The sequence below is a fragment of the Lissotriton vulgaris genome, chromosome 3_1 (assembly GCF_964263255.1).
Source record: "Lissotriton vulgaris chromosome 3_1, aLisVul1.2, whole genome shotgun sequence".
NCBI classification, from domain to species: Eukaryota; Metazoa; Chordata; class Amphibia; order Caudata; family Salamandridae; genus Lissotriton; species Lissotriton vulgaris.
In genome coordinates, this window is record NC_141689.1 from 655,677,369 (window position 1) to 655,701,416 (window position 24,048).

Below are 24,048 nucleotides of genomic sequence, written 5' to 3' on the forward strand. Positions count from 1 at the left end.
CTCAGGTGGCATGGTGTGCAAAAAAACAATGACTGGAATGTGGCCCAGAGTAATTACAAGCAGCTGAGATTAATTCAAGCATACCATCCATCACTTTTTAATACATTCAGATAGAAACAGACACAAATCTATTATTTTATGGGGTGTGTGGCTACTACCGTAATGTACTTAACACCGTCTTCAAACTGAATATAGACTTTCTAACTAAAAGTTTGTTGCCTACATAGAACCGTAGGAATTTCTGACGCTTAACTGCAACTCAAATGTGGAAATAGGCATCATGAATGTTTCTGCAAGCATTCAGTCTTCTTGATTTAATTGATGGAATAATGTGATGTAAGGCCAGTATTGTGAATGTTACTTTCTTTATCCATTTTTTGACTTTTTTTTAGGATTAAAAATTGGTCAGTACTCCTGTTAGGGTCCTTTTGTTTGAACCAGAATGTAACAAGAACACATTCCCTTGTCTTCATGACGAGGGACCTCATGCATAGCGTGCTTCTATGGACTTGAATATTCATTCTTTGCCGAAATCAGAGGTAATCCCATCACTGAGAAATAAGGTACTTAATGAGAACCATGGGCATGTTATTTTTCTAATAATGATTTCCATCAGAAAGAAGAACAGGATTGTGAGAGGTCATATGAACTATACATTTGCCTGTTTCTAGGAAAAGCCTATACCAGACTGAAGAGAGATAAATGAATAGTAGTCCAAATATTAAGCGCATTACATTTTTGGTGTAATTGTTACGTACCTTATCCTTCAACAAAATTTCATATGTTGTTAAAATTATATTGAATTTTAAGCGCCTGGTTTGCATATGCATCCATTCATGGGTTCTGATCTACAAAACAAATAAATATATAAGAGGGATTTTGTAAAAACATGCATTAACAGTTTACAGATTATAATACTTTACAAATACTGCATTTAGTGCATGGTGAATCTTTAGTTACCTAGGTCTGGGATATCATAATGCTGCAAAACTCTGAAGCAAACAGTAGAAGATGTACGAAATCAGAACTATAGGTTGTTAAAATGCCAATTATTGGTGCACGACTCAAATTAATTCCTTGACCATGATTTCGGAAAAACGGACTAGTCTTTCTACAATGATCATATGAAAATTGCTGAATCTGGGGTTAAAATCAATCTGTGTGACACTAACAACCTTTGCATATGAACCAAGACATCCTTCTCCATCTAAGTTACACTAGCAAAAACACCAGGCGGCCCTTAACTGATCATTTCATCAGCAGAAAGAAAAACATACCTACCAGTGACTCTATTGCTATTCATATTACTTTTCTAGAACACTGCCAACTGACATTTCTTTCTTAGCTTAACAAAAGGGTTGAATGAATGCTGGAAAGACAGTCAGAGAGGCAATGTAATAGGCAAATAGCTTTGGAGCAAATTTGAATCTGCACACATATTTAAACTTTAACTTCAAACTATTTTTCTGGGGGAAATGCCAAGGTGGCGATCTGGACGGATGTGCAGAGAAGTTGAGCTGTGTGCTTCGCCTGTCCAACAACACTCTAGCTCATTAGAGGTCCATTCTGATGTCCAGACTCGGTCCCCCTATCTTCTTCTTGTGTGGTGGTGCCATGATTACAATGGCGAAGTGAGGCACCACTCCATGAAGGCAATGCCATCATTTGCAGTGCTATACCTGTGGCCTGCAGTATCCCTACTGGCCTGGGCTGGCAAACAAGGAGCTTGGTGTTTCCTCCAGGGCCTGGGAATGAAGACGAGGGCTGAGAGCGGGCCACGAGCAGCAACGGTGCCGTATCCTCTGCTGCAGATATAGCCCAGTTGGAGATCTCCGCTGTTCAGACGGGACCACCCCTACAAAGGCCCGGCTGGCAGTAATGCACATGAGGCTGCACTAGGCCCAACTTACCGACACTAGCCAAAGCCAGGAGCTGTGACCCAGCAAGAAGTGGGTGACCCGAACGAAGACCAGGGGCACTGGTGATGGCTGGAGTAGGAGGTGTAGATAACCATGACCGCAAGAGCGACCTTTCTTCCTTCTAGGTTTAAATGCCACAGATCCAGCTGGCCCAAGGTGTAGCTGGATTGCCACAACGGGTCAGCACACCCTAGCTCATTCAGCTGGAGCTCTCCCTCCCCCATCGGGGTTTGAAGATTTTGCTTGCCTTGTGACCGTGTAAGGGGCGATTCAATGTGTTGCACGTGGGCCTGTGGGGAAGCCAGTGTGCGAATGGCACCACTCAACATTCAGGGCTAGGGGGAGAGAGATCACAGGCTGCAGATGGGATTGTGCACATGGAAGGCGCGATTGGCCTCTCGACATCCCCTGGCCTGGAGACTCTCCTGCATTGGTGTAAGGTACAGGGAAGACGTGCAGGAGAAGCACTGTGTCCCCCTACGCTGGACTGCTGCTGGGGAGGGCACCCCCACAGGCTGTGCTGTCGCTGGTCTGCTAGTGACACCCACAGATTGACACACGTGAGATATTGGAGTCTTTGTTGAGCAAATCCGGTGCTCACAGGAGACAGTCTGTAAGGTGAGTGGAGGACAGGTCCTCCAGGCTCTGTGGGGCTGCTGGCTACTCCGGTTTCTTCGCTGTAGGTAGGTCAGAATTGGGACAAGCCGGTAGAGCTGGGGCCAAAGCAGTAGGTGTCCTCTTCCTGGGTCAGCACGGTTCTTCAGTCATTCTTTCTTCCTCGAACCTGAGGTGGCAAGGTTCGAGGTTGCCACAGAATACTAAATGTAGGGGCGTTTACAGGGTTGTGTAGGTCAGGACCAATGGGTCCCTTCTGTAGGGTGAGTACACCCCTACTATGCCAGCCTCCAGTGGGAGGGAGGCATGAGTCTCTTCCCAATTGGTGGAGTCCCCTCATCTTCAAGATGGAGTGAACTGAGATGCGTGCGTTACCTCGCCTCCCCCCTGAGGGTTGGGGTTGGCAAGGTGGGCACACATCTTCCAAGCTTGGTTTTCCCACTGATTCTCCCACCCTAAGTGAGGGTCAGAACCGGTGGGAGTCAGTTGCTGGGGGCTGCAAAATACATCTTCCAAAGGTGGCAGGCGTTTGAAGCTTCCCTTTTCAAGGACTCAGTCCATTCTGGGGGAGAAGGCATGATACCTCTGCCCAGGATGGGCTTTATTACTGGACACTGGGAGCAGAGGCTCTCTACCAAGGGGTCCAGAAACCTGTCTGGTGGTGTCAAATAGCAGGCAGCCATTTAGGAACCACAACAGGGCTGGTCATTTTCAGAAGGCATCATTAAGATACCCTCAGTGTGCATTTTACATTAAATCCCACACTGGCATCAGTGTGGGTTTAATGTGCTGAGAAGTTTGCTCCAAACTTCCCAGGTTTCTGTGGAGCCTCTTTGGAACTGTGGAGTTCATAATGACCAACTCAAAGACCATGCACTTCTTATGGCTTCACTGCACTTACAATGTCTAAAAATGGACTCGGACACTGAAGGGGTACAGGGCTCGTACCACTTTAGGGCTAGTGCACCCTGCTAGAGGGGTGACTTACATGGGCCTCAAGCAGTGGGTTGCAAGCATAGTACACAAGGATTTGTGCCATGTCGACTATTCACTTTTCTCTGGACAAATACATGCAGCCTGCAATGGCAGTGTGTGGGTGTTAAAGTGCATGGTCTCTAAAGGTGTACTGATCTAGCACCTGCAGGCAGAGAGAGGCATAAACAATGCCTGAAAGAATATAAGGCAGCTATAATTGAGGAAAAGGGAAGATATTCTAAAATAACAGTCGATTAAATGCTCCAAGAAGCTTTTTAATATTAGTAATTCCCTTATTCAACCCCCGTCATAGATTCCTCAGAGTCCTCACAGGAGCTCTGTGATAGACTATCTGCTTTTTTCTGTACGAAAATCTTGGACATCTATGCCCAGTTGGAAGCATCCCATTTAAAAAAGGGATTAGCCACTCAGCCCAAAATCTACCACAAAGAAAGTGCTACTGGAGACGAGACACCTAGATTGCTCACGTTTCCTAGGATATCATTGGAGACTATTGACCAGTTACTAGAAGCAGTCACCTCTGGATCCCCTTTAGATCCCTGTCCCATGAAGGTGCTTAAAAGTGGCAGAGAAGCCATTATACCCCACAGTTCCACGGTCATGAATCTAGCCATTTAGGAGGAGCAATATCCTACGGCTTAGAAGTCTGCAGTGATTAGGCCGCTTCTAAAAAAGCCTGCATTGGACCCCACTGAACTGAAAAATAACCAGCAGATTTCTCTACTGCCAGTTCCAGCAAGGATATTAGAAAAATACTTACATTTCCACCTCAGTGCCTATCTAAGGGCCAATCAAATTCTTGATGGTTCACAACACGGCTTTAGAAGCTGTCACAGTACGGAAACTGCACTTACTGCGGTATTTAACAACATTCGTACTCAGGTGGACGCATGCAATACCAACTTTCTGGTCCTGCTTCACCTTACTGCAGCATTTAATATCCTTTCTCCACTGAGACTTGTGCAGAGTGTCAGGGAAATAGGGATCGGTGGTTCGGCTCTGGGGCTCCTCGCTTCCTTTCTTAGAGATCGGACATAAACTGTGAAATTGGGCAATTTCTACTCAACTCCGAATTCCCTTTTGTGTGGAGTGCCTCAGGGCTCCTCCCTTGAGCCCCATGTTATTTAACATTTACATTGCCCCACTGGCCAAGGTGGTAAAATCCTTCGGCCTGGAAGTGTTGTTGTATGCGGACGACACACAAATTATGGTGTCCATCACCCATAGCATTAGTGACTCCGCCACCAACTTCAAAAATTGTATGGAAGCAGTCGCCTCGTTAATGATACAAAACTTCTTGAAATTAAATGGTGAGAAGACAGAGGTTTTAATATTCTGGAACAAATTGGACATCTGGTCCAGTGAATGGTGGCAGGACTCGCTAGGTAACTGACCAAGCCCTGTCTCCCATGGGAAAAATGTAGGAGTCCTAGTAGACAATTCCCTTTCTTTGAGTCTACAGATCAACTGGACAGTGTCAACATGTTTTGGCTTAATCAGAATCATTAGAAAGATCTCTCTGTTCCTGTCATTTGCTTCCCGCAAACAAGATGTCATTGCGTTAATAATGTCCAGATTGGACTATTGTAACGCCCTTTATTTGGGTGTTAACAAGGGACTGGTGAAACGCTTACAACTGGTGCAGAATATCGCTGCTAGGCTGGTAATGGACTTGCCAAAATACCCCTCAGCATCAGCTTCTCTTTCCACACTGCACTGGCTTCCGTTGGATCGCAGAATCCTTCTCAAAACCCTATGTTTGACTCACAATGCCTACTATAGTTTGGGACCTGATGGTATCAAATCCATGTTCAAGCGCTATGTTCCCACGAGGGAGCTTAGGTCGGCGAGAAAAACCTCCTCATAGTACCAAGGGTCAAATAGATGAAAAGGTGAGGTAGAGCTTTCTTGGCAGCCACCCCTAAGTTGTGGAATTCCCTCCTGGATGAAATCTCCGGGCAGGTGTTACATTTCCTTTTTCGCAAAGCTTTAAAGACTTGGTTGTTTACAACTACCCCTGTCTGAGTGTGTTCCTGTCTTGTCTGCACATCATTCTGCTATAGCGCCTTGGCGCCTTTGGGCTAAGTTTGCACTCTATAAATGTCATACTCATTCATTCATTCGGGTGGCACAATAGTTGCTGCAGCTCTTAGAGGCCCTTCCTTTGTCACAGTGCCAATGGTATCTTTTACAAGGGGCTTACCTGTGGCCAGACATATGCCAACTATGGGTACAAAGGTACAGTTTAGGGAAAAAACACAGGCCTTGGAAACCGGATTGGCAGGGACCCAGGGCACACCAAGTCAAAAGTGCTTCATGTGTCAGGCAAAAAGTGGGGGGTAACCATGCAAAAATGGGCACTTTCCTAGAGGGGGCAAGGTCCAAGGCAACACCAAAATGTCACCTCGGGCAGCACTGGGGAGGATGTAGAGGTGTGTTTCAGCATAGGATGCCCCGTTCACTGCAACAGGAAATGGTCCGGTTGAAAAGAGGCTGCAAGCTGGGACTGTGAGGCCAGTCGGGGTGAACCCACAGGAGATCTCAGCCCTTAAGATGCATTGGCACCTAGGGGCACCATTGGTCCAATTCTCTTTGGGCTGTGGGACTCCAGTGCAGTGGTGCTTGAAGGAGTCAGGTTTGTACTGAGGGAAACACTTGCAGTTGTGGGGGCCTGCACACAGAGGCTGCAGGCTGCGACTTGAGTCCAGTCTGGGGAAACCCAAGGAGGTACTCAGCCTTTGAGGGTCTTGGGACCCCGTTGGCACCGTCATCTAGCTCTGACTCAAGTTGTGGTGCAGGGGTTCAGAGGTACTTTAAATTGACTTTCGTAGGTTCATTCTTTTTCTTGGTTGTGCAAAAATAGAGCAAACAGGACGGCTGGGCCACTCTCTGTGTCGGTCTCACTGTCCTAGAAGTCCCCCGATGTGCAGGTCGGTATTCCTCTGTGTTGGTGTCCGGTCCGGACACAACAAGCCTTGGTTGTTCCAAGGGGTCCAGTAACCCATGTTTTGTGCTGTGCTGCTCCTGTTCTTCCTAGCATTCCCACACTTGGAGTGTGGGAGCACAATAACCTCTTTCTGGGTGGCTGCAGCATCGGAAGTCCCATTAAGCTGCAGGATGATGAACTTGGCTTTGCTTCTTTGGTGCCTATGGCAGCAGGGGAGCAGCTCCTCTACTCTAAGGGAGTTCTCTGGTGGTTTACAAAGCACTGGCAGCCCACCAGGATTCATGGAATGCACACAGCGGTAGGACGAGTCACTTTCACCACGAGGGTCGGGTGCAGCAGGCACGCTGGCAGGGTTGGACCAAGTCAATAGTTGCTCCTCTGTTCTTGGGTTGATTCTGTATTCCTGGTAGGTGTTGGGCTAAAAGGAATCCGTTTTGAGAAATAGCCAACCTCTATAAGCTCTGTCCTAGTTGAGAGAGCTGCAGAGAGTGTGTTCCTCCCTGTTTTTGTAAATAATACATCGCTGTTATATTGTCCGTCTGGACTAAGACAGCTTTGCCTGATGCATGTTTCTGGAATGATTTTAATGCAGAAATATTGCCAGTAGCTTCAAATGATTGATGTGGAGTAGCTTTTGGTTAGGTGTTCATGTGCCCTTTATGGTGTGATGTAGTAGATGAGCTCCCCAGCCGGTGAGCGATGCGTCTGCTGTTAGCACGATTTGTGGAAATGGCTCTTCGAACGGTCGCGCTTTGGAAAGGTTTTGGGTGTTTCACCATTGCAGAGAGCGATGTGTGCGGCCGACCACCAACACCAGATCTGTTTGCTGACCTTGAGCTTGGTTCCACTGACATGGTAAGCATTCCTTTAAGGGGCGCATCTGGAGTCTTGCATGAGGTACTATGAATATACAAGAGTCCATCATCCCTATTAGTTGCATAAGCACTCAAGCTGGAAGTGAGTGCTGCGGTTGGAATTTTGTTATAAGGGCCGGCATGCTTGCTATCCTGGCTGGATTGGGATATGTAAGGCCTTTTGAGGTGTCTATTGTGGCACCTAGATATTGTTGTATGTGGGACGGTTGGAGGCAAGACTTTGGGAGGTTTATTGTAAACCCTAAGTTGTGAAGTAGTTGGATTGTGGTGTGTATGTGATTTACACACCGGGTATGCGACTTGGCTTTTATGAGCCAGTCATCCAAGTATGGGAAGACGTGAATTTGCTGTCTCCTTAACTGGGCTGCTACCACTGCTAGACATTTTGTGAAGACTCTGGGTGCTGTGGTGACTCCAAATGAGAGAACCAGTAATACTGATCGTCCAATACAAATCGAAGATATTTCATGTGAGCCGGGTGAATGGGAATGTAGAAGTAGGCATCCTTGAGATCTAAGGTGGCAAGGAAATCGCCTTGTTTAAGTAGAGGAAGGACCTGTTGAAGAGTGACCATATGAAAATGGTCCGATTGTATGTATAGGTTTATTGGTCTGAGGTCCAAGATGGGCCTCAGAGTTACATCCTTCTTTGAAATGAGAAAATACAGGGAGTACACCCAAATGTTTTGATAATGCAGGGGAACTAGTTTTATTTTATGTTTTTGTAGGAGGGAAAGCTCCTCTTGTTTTAAAAGCGTTAAATGCTCTGTTGACATTGGGCGCTGTCTGGGTAGTATGTTTTGATGGAGTTGAAGTGAGCTCCAGGCAATAACCGGATTGGATGATTTGTCTCACCCACCTGTCCGTGGTAATGTTGTTCCAAAAAGGTAGGAACTGTATCAATCTTCCCCCAACCGGGGTAGAATGGTCCGGGGGGTGTGACGGGAAGTCCCTGTTTGGAGGTGGAGGCAGTGTGAGTATTGGTAGTTTTGCCTCTACCTTTGTTGTTATTGCCCCTGTAGCCTCTTCTGTAATAACCTTTGGTAGAGGAGTTCTGTGGGGGACTTTTATAGGAGGTGGAGGAGTTATCAATGATAAAGCCTCTAGAGGCGCCCCTATAAGAGGAGCGTCAAAAAGAACTTCTGGGAACTTGTGATTGCAAAGCTCCCGTTGATTTGGATGTATCTGTATCTTTTTCATCTTCCCTAAAGATGAATCAACCATAGGCCCAAATAAATGTTCGTGGTCAAAGGGTTGGTTTAGTATTGTTGTTTGAACTTCGGGTTTGAACCCCGAAATCCGTAGCCAGGCATGTCTGCAAAACAGAGTGCTGGTATTAATAGCTCGGGAGGCTGTGTCTGCAGCATCCAGAGCACATCGAATGGAGGTGTTATAAGTTTCCCTTCCTGTATGAGATCATTGTCCCTTGTTTTATATTGATCTGGAAGATGTTGTAGTAGGGTCTCTAGTTCATCATAGTGCGCCCTTTCGTACCTAGCCAGAAAGGCCTGTGTGTTGGCAATTCTCCGTATGTTGGCTGTTTGGAAAGCTGTTCTTTTACCAGATGCATCCAACAGTTTTGACTCCTTATCAGGAGGTGGAGCATCGCCTGAGGTCTGGGAGTTAGCCCTTTTCCTGGCGTTAGAGACTACCAAGGAATCTGAGGGAAGCTGGCCTTTAATGTAAACAGGGTCAGTTGGAGCAGGCTGCTATTTCTGTTCCACTCTTGGGTATTGACTCTAGCCCTTACAGGATCTTTAAAGCGTGTTTGATTACCCCTTTTAACATTGGGAGAATGGAAGTGGACCTTTGAGATGGTGCAAAAGTGTCCATGAGGAAATCATCTTCGGTAGGGTCTGTGTGTACATTTACACTTTGGTATTCTGCAGCTCTGTGTATAAGCTGCGTGAATCCTATAGTGTCCTCAAGAGGGGATGGTCTAGATGGGAAGACATCCTCTTGTGGTGTGTTAGGAACATTTGGTGTGCCATAATTTTCCCATGGGTCATTTGGGATATAATGATGACTAGGTTCACAATAAATGTTGATCATCCCGTTCATCCCCAGAGGTGTCATCATCCGGAAGTGGAGGAGATTGTGACGGTACTGGAGATGGGATAGGAGAGATGTGTTGTGGAGGAGGCGGTGGAGGTGGAGAAGGAATCCTTCAAGGAGAAGTGGGAATGTTCCTTTTCTTTAAAGGTAGTGGAGGTGGTGCAGGTTTGTCCATTTTCCTTTTTTTGGGAAGGACTAATTATAAGGTGACCTGTTTCTGGGTCTATTTCCAGAGTTTTTTGAGTTGGCTCAGGCCGAAAAAGCTCCTCCTATGGAGGGTGCTGCTTCGGTGCCGATTTTTTCGAGTCCAAATGTTTATGGCAAACAAGTTTTGGAGTTGTGTTATGCTCTTTAGCTTTGGAATCAGGAGTTTTCTTGGGTTCCGAAGGTTTACTTGGGTCTTTGGAACCGGTTGTTTGTTAGGTTCAGATTTTTTCGGATCCGAAGTTTCTGTACCAGTGTTTTTGGAACCGGTTGTTTCTTTAGGTCTGATGCTTTTTTTCGGATCCGAAGGTTCAGAGCCAGTGGTCTTCGGAACCGGTTGTTTCTGACAATTTTTTCGTGTCCGAATGTGCAGTGTTAGTGGATTTCGGTGCTGAGTGCGCCGATGTGGAACCAGGCTTCGGTGCGGACGAAGACAGTGGTTTCTCTGTGGGTTTATCTTTTGTTGTCGGTGCAGAGGATGGGGTTTTAGTACAGACAGTAGGTTGGCTCGATGCAGAGTGGTCTGAAGGCTTATGTGTTGACTTCTTTGCCCGGCCCAAAGGGTGGTGGAAGGTTTGTCCCGGTGTGCACCTAGGCCCGATGGTGAAGGTGTTACTGAAGCCTTTTTATGGATGGATGTGGGGAGGAGTCGACGTCAGTACTTACGACCCGCTGCCCTGGAGTGATGTCTTCGATGTCAGAGTCGTCGGCTTCGGAGGTGCTAATGTTACCCTCTTCGATCTGCTCCTGCTCCGGTACTTTGATGCCTTCTTCGAAGATATCGTCCGGTATCGATGTTGATAATTGAGCCATGCTTGTTCGAGACAGACCATCCCATATTGTTTTTTTGGAGCGGAAAGAGACACAAGCTGGACAGTCTTTGGCCTCGTGCTCTGGTGAAAGGCAGAGGTTACAAACCTCATGAAGATCGGCGTGTGGAAACTTGGATCCACATTGAGGACACTTTTTGAAAGGAGTCATTTCCATGAGCCAAAGGGCCTGATGGCGCAGATAGGCCCGAAGACCTGCGTGGACAACTGGAACCGAATATTCAAAGTTTATAGAGATGCACGTCGAATGGGAAACGTGAACACCGAAGAAATGGTAAAGGATTGCGTGTCGAAAAGTAAAACGGTAACAATACCGAACTGGAGCGCGCCAATCACATCCGAGCACCCTCACAGTTCGAAGCCGAAAGACAAAACAATGCCAGAGACGGTGCTCCATAAGACAGCGAACCGTAAAAGTCGGCACCCAAAGACCAGCATCCTAAACAAAAGACTCTTGTAAAAAATCCCAAAACTGGTCAGTTTATCCTCAGCTCGAAGAAGAGACCACAGGATACAACTACACCGTCTTTACCACCAAAGAAAAGAGACATTGCCACTTCTCCACTTAGAATTTCTTCTCCATCACCTCCTCCTCCTCCTCCACCTCCCCCACCACACCATTGTCCTACACCATCCCCCCCCGCCAAGGGACAATGATGATAGTTCAGATAACACAGGGGAAGGGGCAGGTGTAGAGCCACCAGGAGACATTAGTCCAATTTCTTCACCTGATCCCTGGGACTATTACAACACTCCAGATGTCCCTAATGCCCCACAAGAGGATGTATACCCTCTAGACCTTCCAGAGGATACAACAGGATTTAATCATCTACTCTACAGAGCTGCACAATACCATGGGATTAACTTACACACAGACCCAGTGGAATAGGATTTCCTAATGGACACATTTGACATATCACAAAGGACCACCTCTATCTTGCCTATGCTAAAAGAGGTCACCAAGCATGCACCCGATGCCCATGCTCACTATTGTCCAAAGGAGGAGTCACCTATCTTGTGACTTCAAAAGACTTGTTCCAAGACAATAACAAACTGCAAACATTTGGGCCCAACACCAGGTGGCGATCTATGCATAGTTTGTGATCTGCAGCTCACATGCCTTGAACACCCTGTTTCCTACACATACACTCCTCCAAGAGCGTCAGGTATCCAAATTCCAGGTGCCAAATCTCTAGACTGAGCTGCTTGTAGTCTTGAAGTCAGAGCTGACCCTGCTGCTGAGTAAGAAGATCCGGCATCAGCTTCTAGTGTGGGTTGACATCGCCAAGAGTACGGAAAATCAGGGCTGCTGGCCCAAGTTGGCACCACTAGAAAGAGGGTCATGGAAAATTACCTCTTTCTTTGCTATGTATGGAAAGAGAGGAAGAGGAGGAAAAGTGTAAGCAAATATCCCAGACCAGGTTCAACTTCCATTCATGGACTCGATGTGTCCTGCTAAGCAGGTCCACAAAATTGTTGACTCCCTTTGGTCCTGCAGACCCAGCTTAAAGGCCCCGTACCCTTAGATTCATTATTAGTCTCTAATGCTAGGAATAGAGCCAATTCTCAGACATCAGGTGATGCTCCACCCCGCTTCTGGCAAAAGAACAGCGTCCCAGGCTGCTAACATATGGCGTATTGCCAACACTGAAGCTTTGTTAGCCAGGTACAATAGGGCACATTACGATGAATTAGAGACCCTATTACAGCACCTTCCAGACAAATATAAAAACAGGGCTAATGACCTTATACAAGAGGGAAAAGTGATCACTAACACTTCCATTCACTGTGCTCTCGACGCAGCAGACACCGCTTCCAGAGCAGTCAACACAAGTGTCCTGCTGCATAGACATGCTTGGCTACGCATTTCTGGGTTTAAGCCTGAAGTTCAAACTTCTATTCTAAACCAACCATTCGATCAGTAACACTTATTTGGACCTAATGTCGATTCATCACTAGAAAAAATGAAAAAGGGCACTGACAGCCCAATCCATGGGAGCATTGCAATCGCAAGCTGCCAGGCGTTTCTTTTGTCGCTCCTTCTACAAGGGCACCTCCAGAGGCTACTCCTCTGACAACCCCTCCACCGCTTACAAGGCTCCTACCCAGTCTACATTTACCAGAGAGGCGGACACAGAGGCAACAATAACAAAGGTAGTGGCAAGGCTAATAATACCAGATCTACCTTCACACCTACCCAATGACTTCCCTCCACTCCCCTCAGACCATTCCACTCCGGTCAGGGGAAGAATACAGCAGTTCCTTCCTGTCTGGAACAACATTACCACAGACAGGTGGGTGAGACAAATCGTTCAGTCAGGTTACTGTCTAGAACTTACCTCTACCCCCGCCCCCCACCATACCACCCAGACAGCGTCCAATGCCGTTAGAACATCTATCGTTGATCAAGCAGGAAGCCATCTCAGTCCTGCAGAAGGGTGAAATAGAATTAGTTTCACTGCATCAACAAAACACAAGAGTTTACTCTCTGTATTTTATCATTCCAAAAAAGGTCGGCTCTCTCAGACCTATTCTAGACCTCAGACCACTAAACCTGTACATACAATTATACCATTTCCACACGGTCACACTTCAACAGGTTCTTCCTCTCCTTTCACAAGGCAACTTCCTTGCCACTCTAGATCTCAAGGACGCTACTTCCATATTCCCATTCACGCATCTCACAGGAGATACCGTAGGTTTGTAGTGGACGTACAACACTACCAATTCAATGTCCTCCCATTCGGTGTCACCACAGCACCTCGAGTAGGAGTTGCAGCTCATTTCAGAAGACAACACATTCATGTCTTCCCATATCTAGACGACTGGCTAATAAAAGCCAGCTCATACAGTCAGTGTGTACATCACACTCAAGCCTTAATTCACCAACTCCACGACTTAGGGTTTACAGTAAACCACGCAAAGTCTCATCTGCAACCGTCCCTCATACAACAAAACCTAGTTATGGAAATTGAATATTGATCTCACAAGATTAATGGGCCCACCATTCGAACCTCTACATAAATGTGAGTTGCAATTTCTTACATGGAAAGTCGCTTTCCTTGTGGCCATTACTTCCCTTAGAAAAATTAGTGAGATACAAGCACTCACTATTCAAGGACCATTTTTACAACTCCATCATAACAAAGTGGTTCTTAAAACCAATCCAAAATTCCTTCCTAAGGTTATTTCTTCCTGTCACCTCAATCAGTCTGTGGAATTGCCAGTTTTCGTATCGCAACCACAAACAGTCGCAGAAAGAGCTCTACATACTCTTGATGTAAAAAGAGCACTCCTTTATTAAATTGAAAGAAAACAAAAACTTTTCGTAAAATAAAACAACTTTTTGTATCTTTCTCACCACCACATAAAGGCAACCCCATATCCAAATCCATAATTGCAAGGTGGATTGTCAAATGTATACAAATTTGTTATCACAAAGCAAAACGCAGATTGTCTGTTCCTCCTAAAGCCCACTCTACCCGCAAGATAAGGCTTCAATGGCATTTTTAGGGGCATCCCCTTAGATGATATCTGCAGAGCAGCTACATGGTCTACACCTCACACATTCACAAAACACCATTGTGTAGATGTGCAAACTAAACAGCAAGCTGCTGTAGGCTAAGCTGAACTCAAAACATTATTTCAAACTACTGCAACAGATACAGGTGGTCGCCGCTAAGGATGGGTACTGCTATACAATCTATGCATAATGTGTAATCTTCAGCTCATATGCCTCGAACGGAAAATGCTACTTACCAGTATGCATCTGTTCTTGGCATGTAGAGCTGCAGATTCACACACGCCCACCTGCCTCACTGGCTACCTTTATCTGTTCCGGTATTATCTTAATTAGATACAGCATAAATTGGTATATTTTCTGTTTCCTACAAAACTCCATCATTTCCCTTCTGGCGAAAAACAATCTGAAGATGGAGCGGATGCCCATGCGCACTATCATCCAATGGAGGAGTCACCTATCTTGTGACTTCCAAAGACTTCTCCAAGATAAAAACAAGTGCAAACATCCGGGCCCAACACTAGATGGCGATCTATGCATAGTGTGTGAATCTGCAGCTCTTTTTACATGCCAAGAACAGATGCATAGTGCATGGTGTGTGAATCTGCAGCTCTCTCTACATGCCAAGAACAGATGAATACTGGTAAGTAGCATTTTCCTTAAAAATCGCATAAATAACCAAAGCGTATTTACTAACATGTTTACAGGAAATGTCCCAGTGCTGAATCCAGGTAGCCAGCACTGAGTAAGAAAAGTAACATACAAAGTAACTTATCTGTAATTTACTGAAAAAGCCTATTCTTTTCAATGCACTGTTTTTCTTCCACAAAACGACTGTGTGAAGTTTTGAAATCTAAAGATATTCTGCAAAAATCATGCGAATAACCAAAACGTAATTACTTACCTGTTTACGGGAAATGTCCCAGTGCTGAATCTAGGTATCCTGCCCTGAGTTAGAAAAGTAACTTAAAAAGTAACTTACCTGTAATTTACTGAAAAAGCCTATTCATTTCAATGTACTGTATTTGCTAAAAGTGGCAACCTACTGCATCCCCTGCAAATCAAACAAATGCTATCCTGACTGCGCTGAATTACAGGAGATTATTATGCATTGCAATTTAGTTTAGATAGCACTAACTACTCCAGACGAGGTCTTTGAGTGCTTTACATCAGGCAGCACTATGTTTCAGAGTCAACGGCTAGTAGTAAATTCAGTAATTATTGGTATTCGCCTTGTGCTCTCAAGGAGATCACTCCATGCATTTACCCTAGTGTCTTTTTGTTGGATTAAATTAGCAGGATTTGATCATTAATAGAGGCACGGGGTATGTGAGTTCTTGTAGGTGGGTGATTAGTAGATGATCTAGATGAAATACAATTCAGTTAGGTTGCAGGATATGACTTCCAAAGAAGGACACCTTCAACTACCTTTGAGATGAGGTGTGGGTAAGTTGCAGAAATACAAAAGAGATTAAGGCAAACAAGCATGCATGTGATTTAGGATAGGACTGCACTGCAAGAGAAGCCTTGCAGAGGAAGTAAAGTAAGGAGTTGTACACTCAAAGGCGAGGTAATAATCAGAATCGAAGCTATATGTGTATATTTTGTTCCTGTTATGACCATACTTCACTTACTATCATATCCATCATGTGTGCATCTCGGTCTTTCATTGAAACATCAATAGTTAGATGAAAGTATGGTTTGAACTAGTAAAGGTGCTGCATGGACTCTTTCTCCTTGTTGATTAACTCTATGAAGCCGTCCAAATGGTCTGTTATTTGCCTCCATTGCTTGTATGGAGCCTCCTGACGGGGTCCTCATTCACAGTCTACAGTGCAGTAGGACTGGGATTGAAGAAGAAAGTAACCCTAAAAACACTTTGAATTATCTGATCTTTATTAAATACTTTGAGCTGAGCTCCTGATCCACTGTGACTAGCTTGTCGATCCTTTCCTGTGAGGGATATGCTTAGCTGATCTGAAGATATGTTCGCCTCCAAGAACAATATCTTCTGAGTTGGCAGAAGTATTGACTTGTCAAAAATTAGTGTGAGACCCACTTCATTTAGAAATCGTGCGTCTAGGATAGTGCTCTAATCGTCTATTGTGGTGTTGGAGCTTTAATAAACAAGTTGAGCCAGTTGTGTGGTACAGATATATATATATTTATATTCTTAGCTCCTGGTGATGTAACAAGCATTTAGCATATATGAATATGTGCAATGCTGTGATTAAAAGGCGAATAAAAAACGAATAGTCACATGATAGGATCTCCAACTTTTAAACAGTTTTAGATTAGAAAGTTAAGCTTTGTAATAAATGTTATTGCACCTTCTCTGTCCAGAAACCTCAAAGATAGTCCTTTTAGGCCATACGCACTTTGACAATGCATGCTATATCAACATGCCAGCATCACACAGAAGCAAAACGGTGGGAGCGTGCATTGCTTTGCCAGCACAAAAACCTCCCTTGTAAACTACCTTTTTCTCACTGCAGCATACAGACCTAACGCTGAAGTGAACACTTTTGATATTTACAACATTACAGCTACTAATTCCAATAGCATTGTAGAGGTGGGGTGGTCATGGAAGAAAACAAACCTTTATGGGAACAATCCTAGCTTTCTGCCATTCTGTTGAGGAAAGTGTGACGCACTCTGAGCCTTGGAATAGAGCAAAGGATATGTCCAAGATATCTTGCAATTTGGTCAAGAAATGTACCAGATTTGGTAACACCAGAGCTTGCACAGCATTATACAGTGCGCTGGCAACTCCAAGTTCAAGCCTCTAGGAGTTGTGCACATCTCAGGAAGAACATATGGAAGTACAGAAGGTCTGAGCAACCGGCTGAGTGTGAACTCATAACTAATCTTAGCCTGAGAAGGGACGCATGACAGAATATAATATAGGAAGGGATTAGGTGATGCTAATTGCTAAAGGGATTTCTTGCTCTGCTCTGGGTCAGAGTTGAGCAGGTGTCAAGATGGCAGAATGGAAAACTCAGGTTAGACTAAATCAGTACATCTTTCCTTTACTCTTTTTAGGCCGAGCCTGGCGTACGCAGCGCGAAGCGCTGTCGCCAGCGAGATCTATTTTTGTGGACTTGGCTCGGAAGCGGGGCAGTAGATGGGCACATGCAGAGCTTTTGGCGGTTTGAGTAGGTGCACGCGCTTCTAGCCACGGGGTGTGCACATCTGCTGTCCCCCTTCAAGGCCACGCCGATGTGCACGCTCACGCCGTGCCTACAACGCGTGCATGTCGCTCTTTCACCCTCCCTTGTCTCATCACGCGCGTCTTCAGTTACTTCCTTCCCCTCGCTACTCTAGCCCCCACCCCATTCTCTCTGCTGTTCAAACGCAGTGCGCAGTGCACTGTAGAGAAAACTAATTTGGAACGCAGCTGTGCACTTCCTAAAGTCGATCAAACTGTGCCACTCCACAACTCCACTCTCACGAACCAAAGGTGCAATGTGCAGCGCTGTACAAACAGCTGCCTTTATTTAATTACCCAGCCGAGGCTGCTCGTCTACAACCATGCGTGTTTGAGGGCTGTGAGTTACCTGTCCAGCTCTTCCTAGTTGGATAAATAAGTCATCCCTTCTCCAGCGCAGCCAACTCCACGGCTCCGGCTGCAGCCCATTCACCGCATCCCCCTGTCCTTCATGCCTTCGTCTCTTTGATCCTCTTCCTGCTCACAGGGTTTAAAAGAGCACCACGTGGGATCGCGACCACTCCCGCGCCCCCCCCCCCATAGACCCTCCTCTCCATCCGGTGGGTGTTCTCGCTCGTGAACTCTCAGCCCCAGCATAACAGTCTCCAGCCCCAGCTTCGGTGAAGCGGTAGCAGCAGGTGGCCTTACCGGTTCTTTGTTCTGGCGCTGGTGCACCGACACAGCCCGGTCAGTATTGGCGCACGAGCAGGCCCACGTTGCAGGCCAGCACCCATCTCCTGTGTGTGTGTCCAGTGCCTGGAGTCTGCCTCGGGACCTCCCACCGGCGTAGGCTCACAGTCGGCGTCTCCCACTAGGCTTCGTTACAGGCACGCCTTCATTCTGTTCCACAAACTCCCCGCCCTCTTCTTCCCTCGACTAGGGGTGGGTGGAATTTGCGTAATAGCGTTATGCAAATCTCTGCGAAACGGTAAAAAATCTCCGCAAACACGCAGAAATTCCGCGAACACGTGGAATTGCTTGTTCGGGATGCTTTTTTACTGATCGCAATCTCTGTTTGCGTGCTTGGGGGGAATATCTCACGAATACGCATTTGAGGAGGACGCGAACAAGCAAAACATTTCGCGAAGACGCGGAAAGCAGAATCCTGGGCAATTTTGCATTCTCCGCAGAACGCGAAATTACCCAAATTCCGCAAATTCCCCAAACGGAACGGAACGTACCGCCCAGGCCTAATCTCGACTAACCTCTGACATCCTTAGGCCCCTTCCAATAACTACCCTCATCGTCTCGCAGCCATCCACCCAATCACCCTTGAGGCAATCAATCAATATCCGGCTGCGGGCCAATCGGAATCTCAGGGGGATGCCTTTAATAGCTATAATCGCTACCCAAGGTTCCCACAGCCTTGGATGTGTAACTTTCTTTGCACTCTTGCGCCCTCCTACTTGGTGTGGTTTGCAGACTCGGCAGTGACGTCACTGATGTACGGTTATTGCTGTTCTTGGTAAATTGTGACGTCGAGTTGTGGGGTACACAGCGCCCTTCTCGCTGTTACCATGGAGGTGCTCATTCCTTCCTGTCGGTACGAGGACAGTGACCTGGAGCCCAAAGGGTACACGGTAAGGAGGAGCAGAGCCGGGGTAGGGTTTCAGGGCACAGGAAGACCATTAGAGTGGTGTGCAACCACCATCGCCATTCGTGTGTGCACCACAAGCTCACGTATTGCATCACTGCGAGTCTCCGATAGTGCAACTGATTGAAGCTGTAACAGCATCATTGCATGATGCAGATAGCATCACTTAGAGTTGGGTCATGTGAGTTTGGGAGCATCAGTGCACGAGGCTGTGCTGCAGTATGGGTTGAAGCTTTGTAGCATCCAATTATTGATATGCCTGCATGATATCTTTGATTGTTCTGATTTGTGACTTTGCAAGATTTGCTTTACATGTATCCTTGGCAGTCTCTGCCCTTCAAACACCATGACTATGACCATGACTCCATGACTATCGAAGTGCCTTCCCAGTGTGTTCTTGTAGTTGAGTGTCTGCCATTTATTGTTGCAGTATTATCCTTCTACCTGTGTTTGGTACTCTTGTAACATGCACACGTCACTTTGCCGTTGTAACACACTGTTTGCTTCCTCTTACATTTTGTCTGCTTTAGATACTTGCACAAGTGCCACAATTGCCTACGTAACTTTTGTTCTTGTGTTTGAGTGTCTGCCATTTATCGCATTATTATGCCTCTACTTGTACTTTGTACGCTTATATAACTTGCACACATGTCACTTTTTCCTTCTGTAATGTCTATTTGCTACCTCTTGTATTTTGTTTGCTCACAATTGTCACTTTGCCTCATGTTACTTAACATTTGCTTTTGTAAGTCGTTCACTTGTAATTTTCTCCTCATGTATCATTACTGTTCCTATTGTGAAGCACTCTGACAACTTCGGGTAAAGTCCGCACTATATAAAAACGCATAAAATAAATAAATAAGCATCCTGTGCAAACCACTTAATCACTCCGTGCCTACAAATGAATGTGTCAGGCAGTCAGCCTGTAATGCAACTGGTGCTCATGAAAGTAAAGCGCCCTGATACCTTCGGGTCGAGTTCACGCTATTAAAACTGCAACACCAACAAAAAAATCCAGAGCGGCAGGGTAGGGTCAGCCCAGCGTGTGTGAGACTAGCAGCAGGGCGGAGGGACTTCACACAGAGTGCGTGCGGGGAGCAGGGCGGTTTACAAACAGCATGGACCTCGCAGGCAAGGAGTTGGTAACTGGAGTGCAGCGACAGGAAAGCACTAAAGTAAGGCCATATAGGTGTTTTCAAAGCTTGTTCTTCCTCATCACAAAGGCGCCTGCAGGTGCGACACCCTCCTTCCTTCCTGTGTTTTTTTCGAGGAGATAAAATCGGCAGCCAGAGCGCAGGTCCGCAAGTGCAGCCGCCGAGCATAGCCTGTTTATTGATAGGGATATTATATTTTAAATTAAGGTAGAACGACTAACCCGGGAAGATATTGATACCCTGTCAAGAAACATTATCCCCCGCAGAAAACAGCTTGGCATGATTGAGGCGGGCTTCGGGCAGCTCTCAGCTTCCCGCGAGTTTGGATGCGAAAAGCTGCATTTGGAAACTGATCTCCTTTCTGTATCCATTACTGACCAGTCGGTAGTCTGGCGACCAGTCCACAGGTAATGGCCAGTGCCCTGTCCTCAGTTACTACGCCCCCCGTCCCAATTACTGCAGACCAAGATGTCTGAGGCAGTGGAATAGTGCAGAGTGACAGAGAGCGGGAAGGGTGGGGCAGGCGGCAGACAACAGGACTGTCTGCGTGTCCCATCAGGACTCCCTTGTGTGGCCTGGAGATCTCATGACTCTTTACTTCTCCATGCTCCACCCAAACGCCGACATGCTTACTTTTCATATATCCATGGACTGGCAAGTACAGCATGCGGTACTCTGACAGTGCCACACCCATCCACCAGCCTCTCCAGTTATGCATCAAAGCTCCCACCTGCCTACTCCACAATCGAGTCTTTACACCAACCTGGTGTTCTTTTAAAGTTTTAGTGTGTAAATATCCACCTCAAATTGGTCCAATCGAGTGAGCAGGTCTCGCTTCCTTCAGAGGATTTCAGGGGTCTCCACTCTCCACCAAGAACATTTCCCCCCAAAAATGAGGCCAAGTTGTGCATTTATTGCACTGTTAGTGTAAATATTAGGGCCCATATTTATCATAGTGTTGTATTGCCCTTGCGCCCTTGGTGGCGCAAGGGCGACGCAACACTAAAGTCAAATTTATCAAGCCACACAAGGTCACCATGCATGGCTTGATACATCTGGAGTAACACAATGCAGTTCAAGCCGCTGCTTTGCTTTACTCAGGAAGGCATTCCTTAGGTAAGGTGTGGGAGTTCTCACACATCCACCAATGGATTTTGGTGCATTCCCAGATTTACCTTTAGTGGTAGACCTAGGAATGCGTCAAAATGCTACCACTCCCCGCGGTCAAGGAGAATTATAATTATTTCTCGGTTTATTTTTTTAGGTAGAGCCTGGGCACCGCATGCGCTGCTCTGTGAGGGATGCAGCATTCAGGTAGGGAATTGAAGATTCGCCCACTCTCTGCCCATACTTTTCATTGGCTTGTGTGATTGTAAACTGTGGCTATTCATTGGTCAAAAGGCTTAGTAGTCAGTCCTTAGTACTGCCTTGTCTCATTTTGTAACCACCTAGTGGTGACACCCCCTGTTACGTGTGTTGTTACTCGGTAGGCTTTAATTTCAGCCTCCGAGCACTTTTTTTAGGTCTCGCTAGACGTAGGCAAAAGCGAAGCTTTTGCGTCTAGCGAGACAACTAATGTAATCACTTTCAGGGGAATGTAGACAGCAGACTGTCACGAGCGTCTCCTGCCGGAGATTCTACCTCGTGAGCGCGCAAGTCGCCGTGCCTCATTTTCCCATTCTCAAACAAAGCCACACTCACGCATGCGCACATACACACACTGCATACACACACGCACCCCCCCTTAAACAGACACACGCTGGATACACACACGCACCCCCCTCTTAAACAGACACACGCACGCATGCATCAGACACACTCAAACAGACACACGCGCGTACACCCCCACCCTCAACCCCACTCACCGGGCTCCTCTCCCCTTACGCATGGGAAAGCACTGTGCTAGAAGGTGCGCTGTGTGAAATCACCGCCGCCTCCCACAGCGGCATTGTATGGAAATTAAAAGTTGCCTCCCCGTAAACACCGCCGCAGCCCGGGAACTTCGGTAGCCTCACAAATCCCGAGCGCAGCTCCTCTGACGTCAGACGAGGAGCCGCGCTGGGATTGGTGCCGGTGGGGCCGTTGCCTGGCAACGGAAGTGTCGTCGACACCGGGCGGGAGGGGCTTCTTCGCTCCTCACCCGGGCAGCGCCTGCAAGGATGTAACACATCACATAATCTCCCCGTGCTTACAAGAAAATAAATATTTCCTTGTGTAATATAACTGTTGCTCACCGTTACCTTCGGGTCGAGGTTGCGGTATATAAAACTGCCCCCAAAAAACATAATACGCGATGGTGCAGGACAGGACAGGTGCATTGCGTGTGCACATGGCGCTCGGACAGCCCATGTGCGCGCTCACGGCTTCTTTCAGACAGCCGATGTGCACCCGCAGCTTCTCTTCTATTGCGATCTCGGCACTTTTGCGAGCTCCCCCACGCCTTCACTTTTGCGAGCGAGGCTCGCCTCTCTGCTAAGGCGTGTCACCCGTGCCAGCGCTCAGCGTGCCTGCTGCCTCCTCAGCACAGCCTGCTCCTGTGCCTTCGTATACAGAGCCCCTCAGACGCAGCACTCGCTCCTTGCCTCCTCACTCGGTCCGGGGAGCCTAAGCCCACGTGGCACTGAACTTCATCGCCGGGCAAGGGACCCCAAGCCTCAGGTCGCTGTGAACCATCCCGGCGCGCCCTGCTGCCGAGCCCCGTGATGGAGGAGACGGACCTGCTTTGGGAGCGGCTCGGGCCATCAAAGTAAGTGCTGCTCTGGCTTTCGCTTTCCCTCCCGTCTTTTCAGTTGTCGTCATGTGTTGACATCAGTTCTCGCCCTCCTCCCGATGTCCGCATTGCAAATGCTTGTTTTCATCGTATGAAGCTTGGCTCACTGTTAATGCTTTAAGCCTGGGGCCTTAACTCATAAATGCCTCTGAGGTCAAATGTCATGAAGGTTTGTGTTTTTTAATGAGTTACTATGGCCGTATTTGGCATCTTGTACAGCGCTTGATCCTGCCGTTTGGTCATTCTTAACCTTGTAAAAAAAAGCTGCTGTGACTGTCTCAAATCCTCACCTTTTCAAACTTAGCAGTCAGACAAAATGCAGCGACAGCCCTGAAGGATTCATATTGGTGACCTGCCCGTGAACTCACAGATCTTTGCAGTCAGCGTGTTAACCCACTGAGCTATCTTACCAACTGATGAACAGAAAGCGTATCAAATAATTATTACAAACAAAATCATACCATTGTAGTGGCATACCTTGCACCAGAGGGCATTACGTTTATGTCTCTGATCTGACAATGGCACATGACTATATTTAGTTATACACATAGGAGTTTTGCTCTGCATGTGTCTTGTAACTATCACAGCGAGCTAGTCTATAGACCCTGACACGCAAGGTTGTACAAGGTACAAACTTTATGGCTCTACATTTCTGCTTCAGGTAACCGGGGAGTCTTTATGGCTGTACACTAAGACATTCAGGCATTTAATTATTATTATTATTATTATTATTAAAGGCTTTTATATTGCGCTCTATTACTAAAAAAATAGTATCCTGGCGCGTTGAAGGCAGAACAGTTGGGAGAGGACTAATGACTAATAACTGAACATAAGAAAAACAGTTTAAACTATTGTATTAAAAAGGTGAGTTTTTAGTCCTTTCTTAAAAACATTGAGAGTCGAAGCAGTTTTTAGGTGAAGGGGAAGGGTGTTCCAGGATTTTGCTGCTCTTACCGAAATAGATTGGCCGCCAAGTCTGCAGTATTTGAATTTGGGAACGGACATTTGGCACAGGTTGGCCGATCGCAAGAGGCGATTAGGGACATACAAACGGAACCTTTTCCACAAGTAGATAGGGCCAGTTTGATGAATAGCTCGGTAGGCCATCACTAGGATTTTGAACTGAATCCTGAGGGCAACAGGAAGCCAATGGAGAGCACACAACAGGGGGTGTGCACTGGAACGCCTAGGAACATTGAATAAGAGCCTGGCAGCAGCGTTCTGAATGACCTGGAGGCGGTGAATCAGGTATGCTGGTAATCCGCCAAACAGTCCATTCGCGTAATCCAACCTAGAGAGAATCAAGGCGCGAATAACGGTCTCTTTAGCTTCTTAATAGTTCTCCATCTAGGAGGCTGCCAG

General features: G+C 46.6%; 1 protein-coding gene across 1 annotated transcript in view; it reads right to left on the minus strand.

Moving 5' to 3' along the window:
- CHD1 (chromodomain helicase DNA binding protein 1) overlaps positions 1-24,048 on the minus strand; it is a 1,544,591-nt gene that overhangs the window by 1,110,985 nt on the left and 409,558 nt on the right. Inside the window, exon 13 of the mRNA XM_086960963.1 lies at positions 759-848. Coding sequence (XP_086817089.1) covers positions 759-848 — 90 coding nt within the window. The remainder of the gene's footprint in view (positions 1-758; positions 849-24,048) is intronic.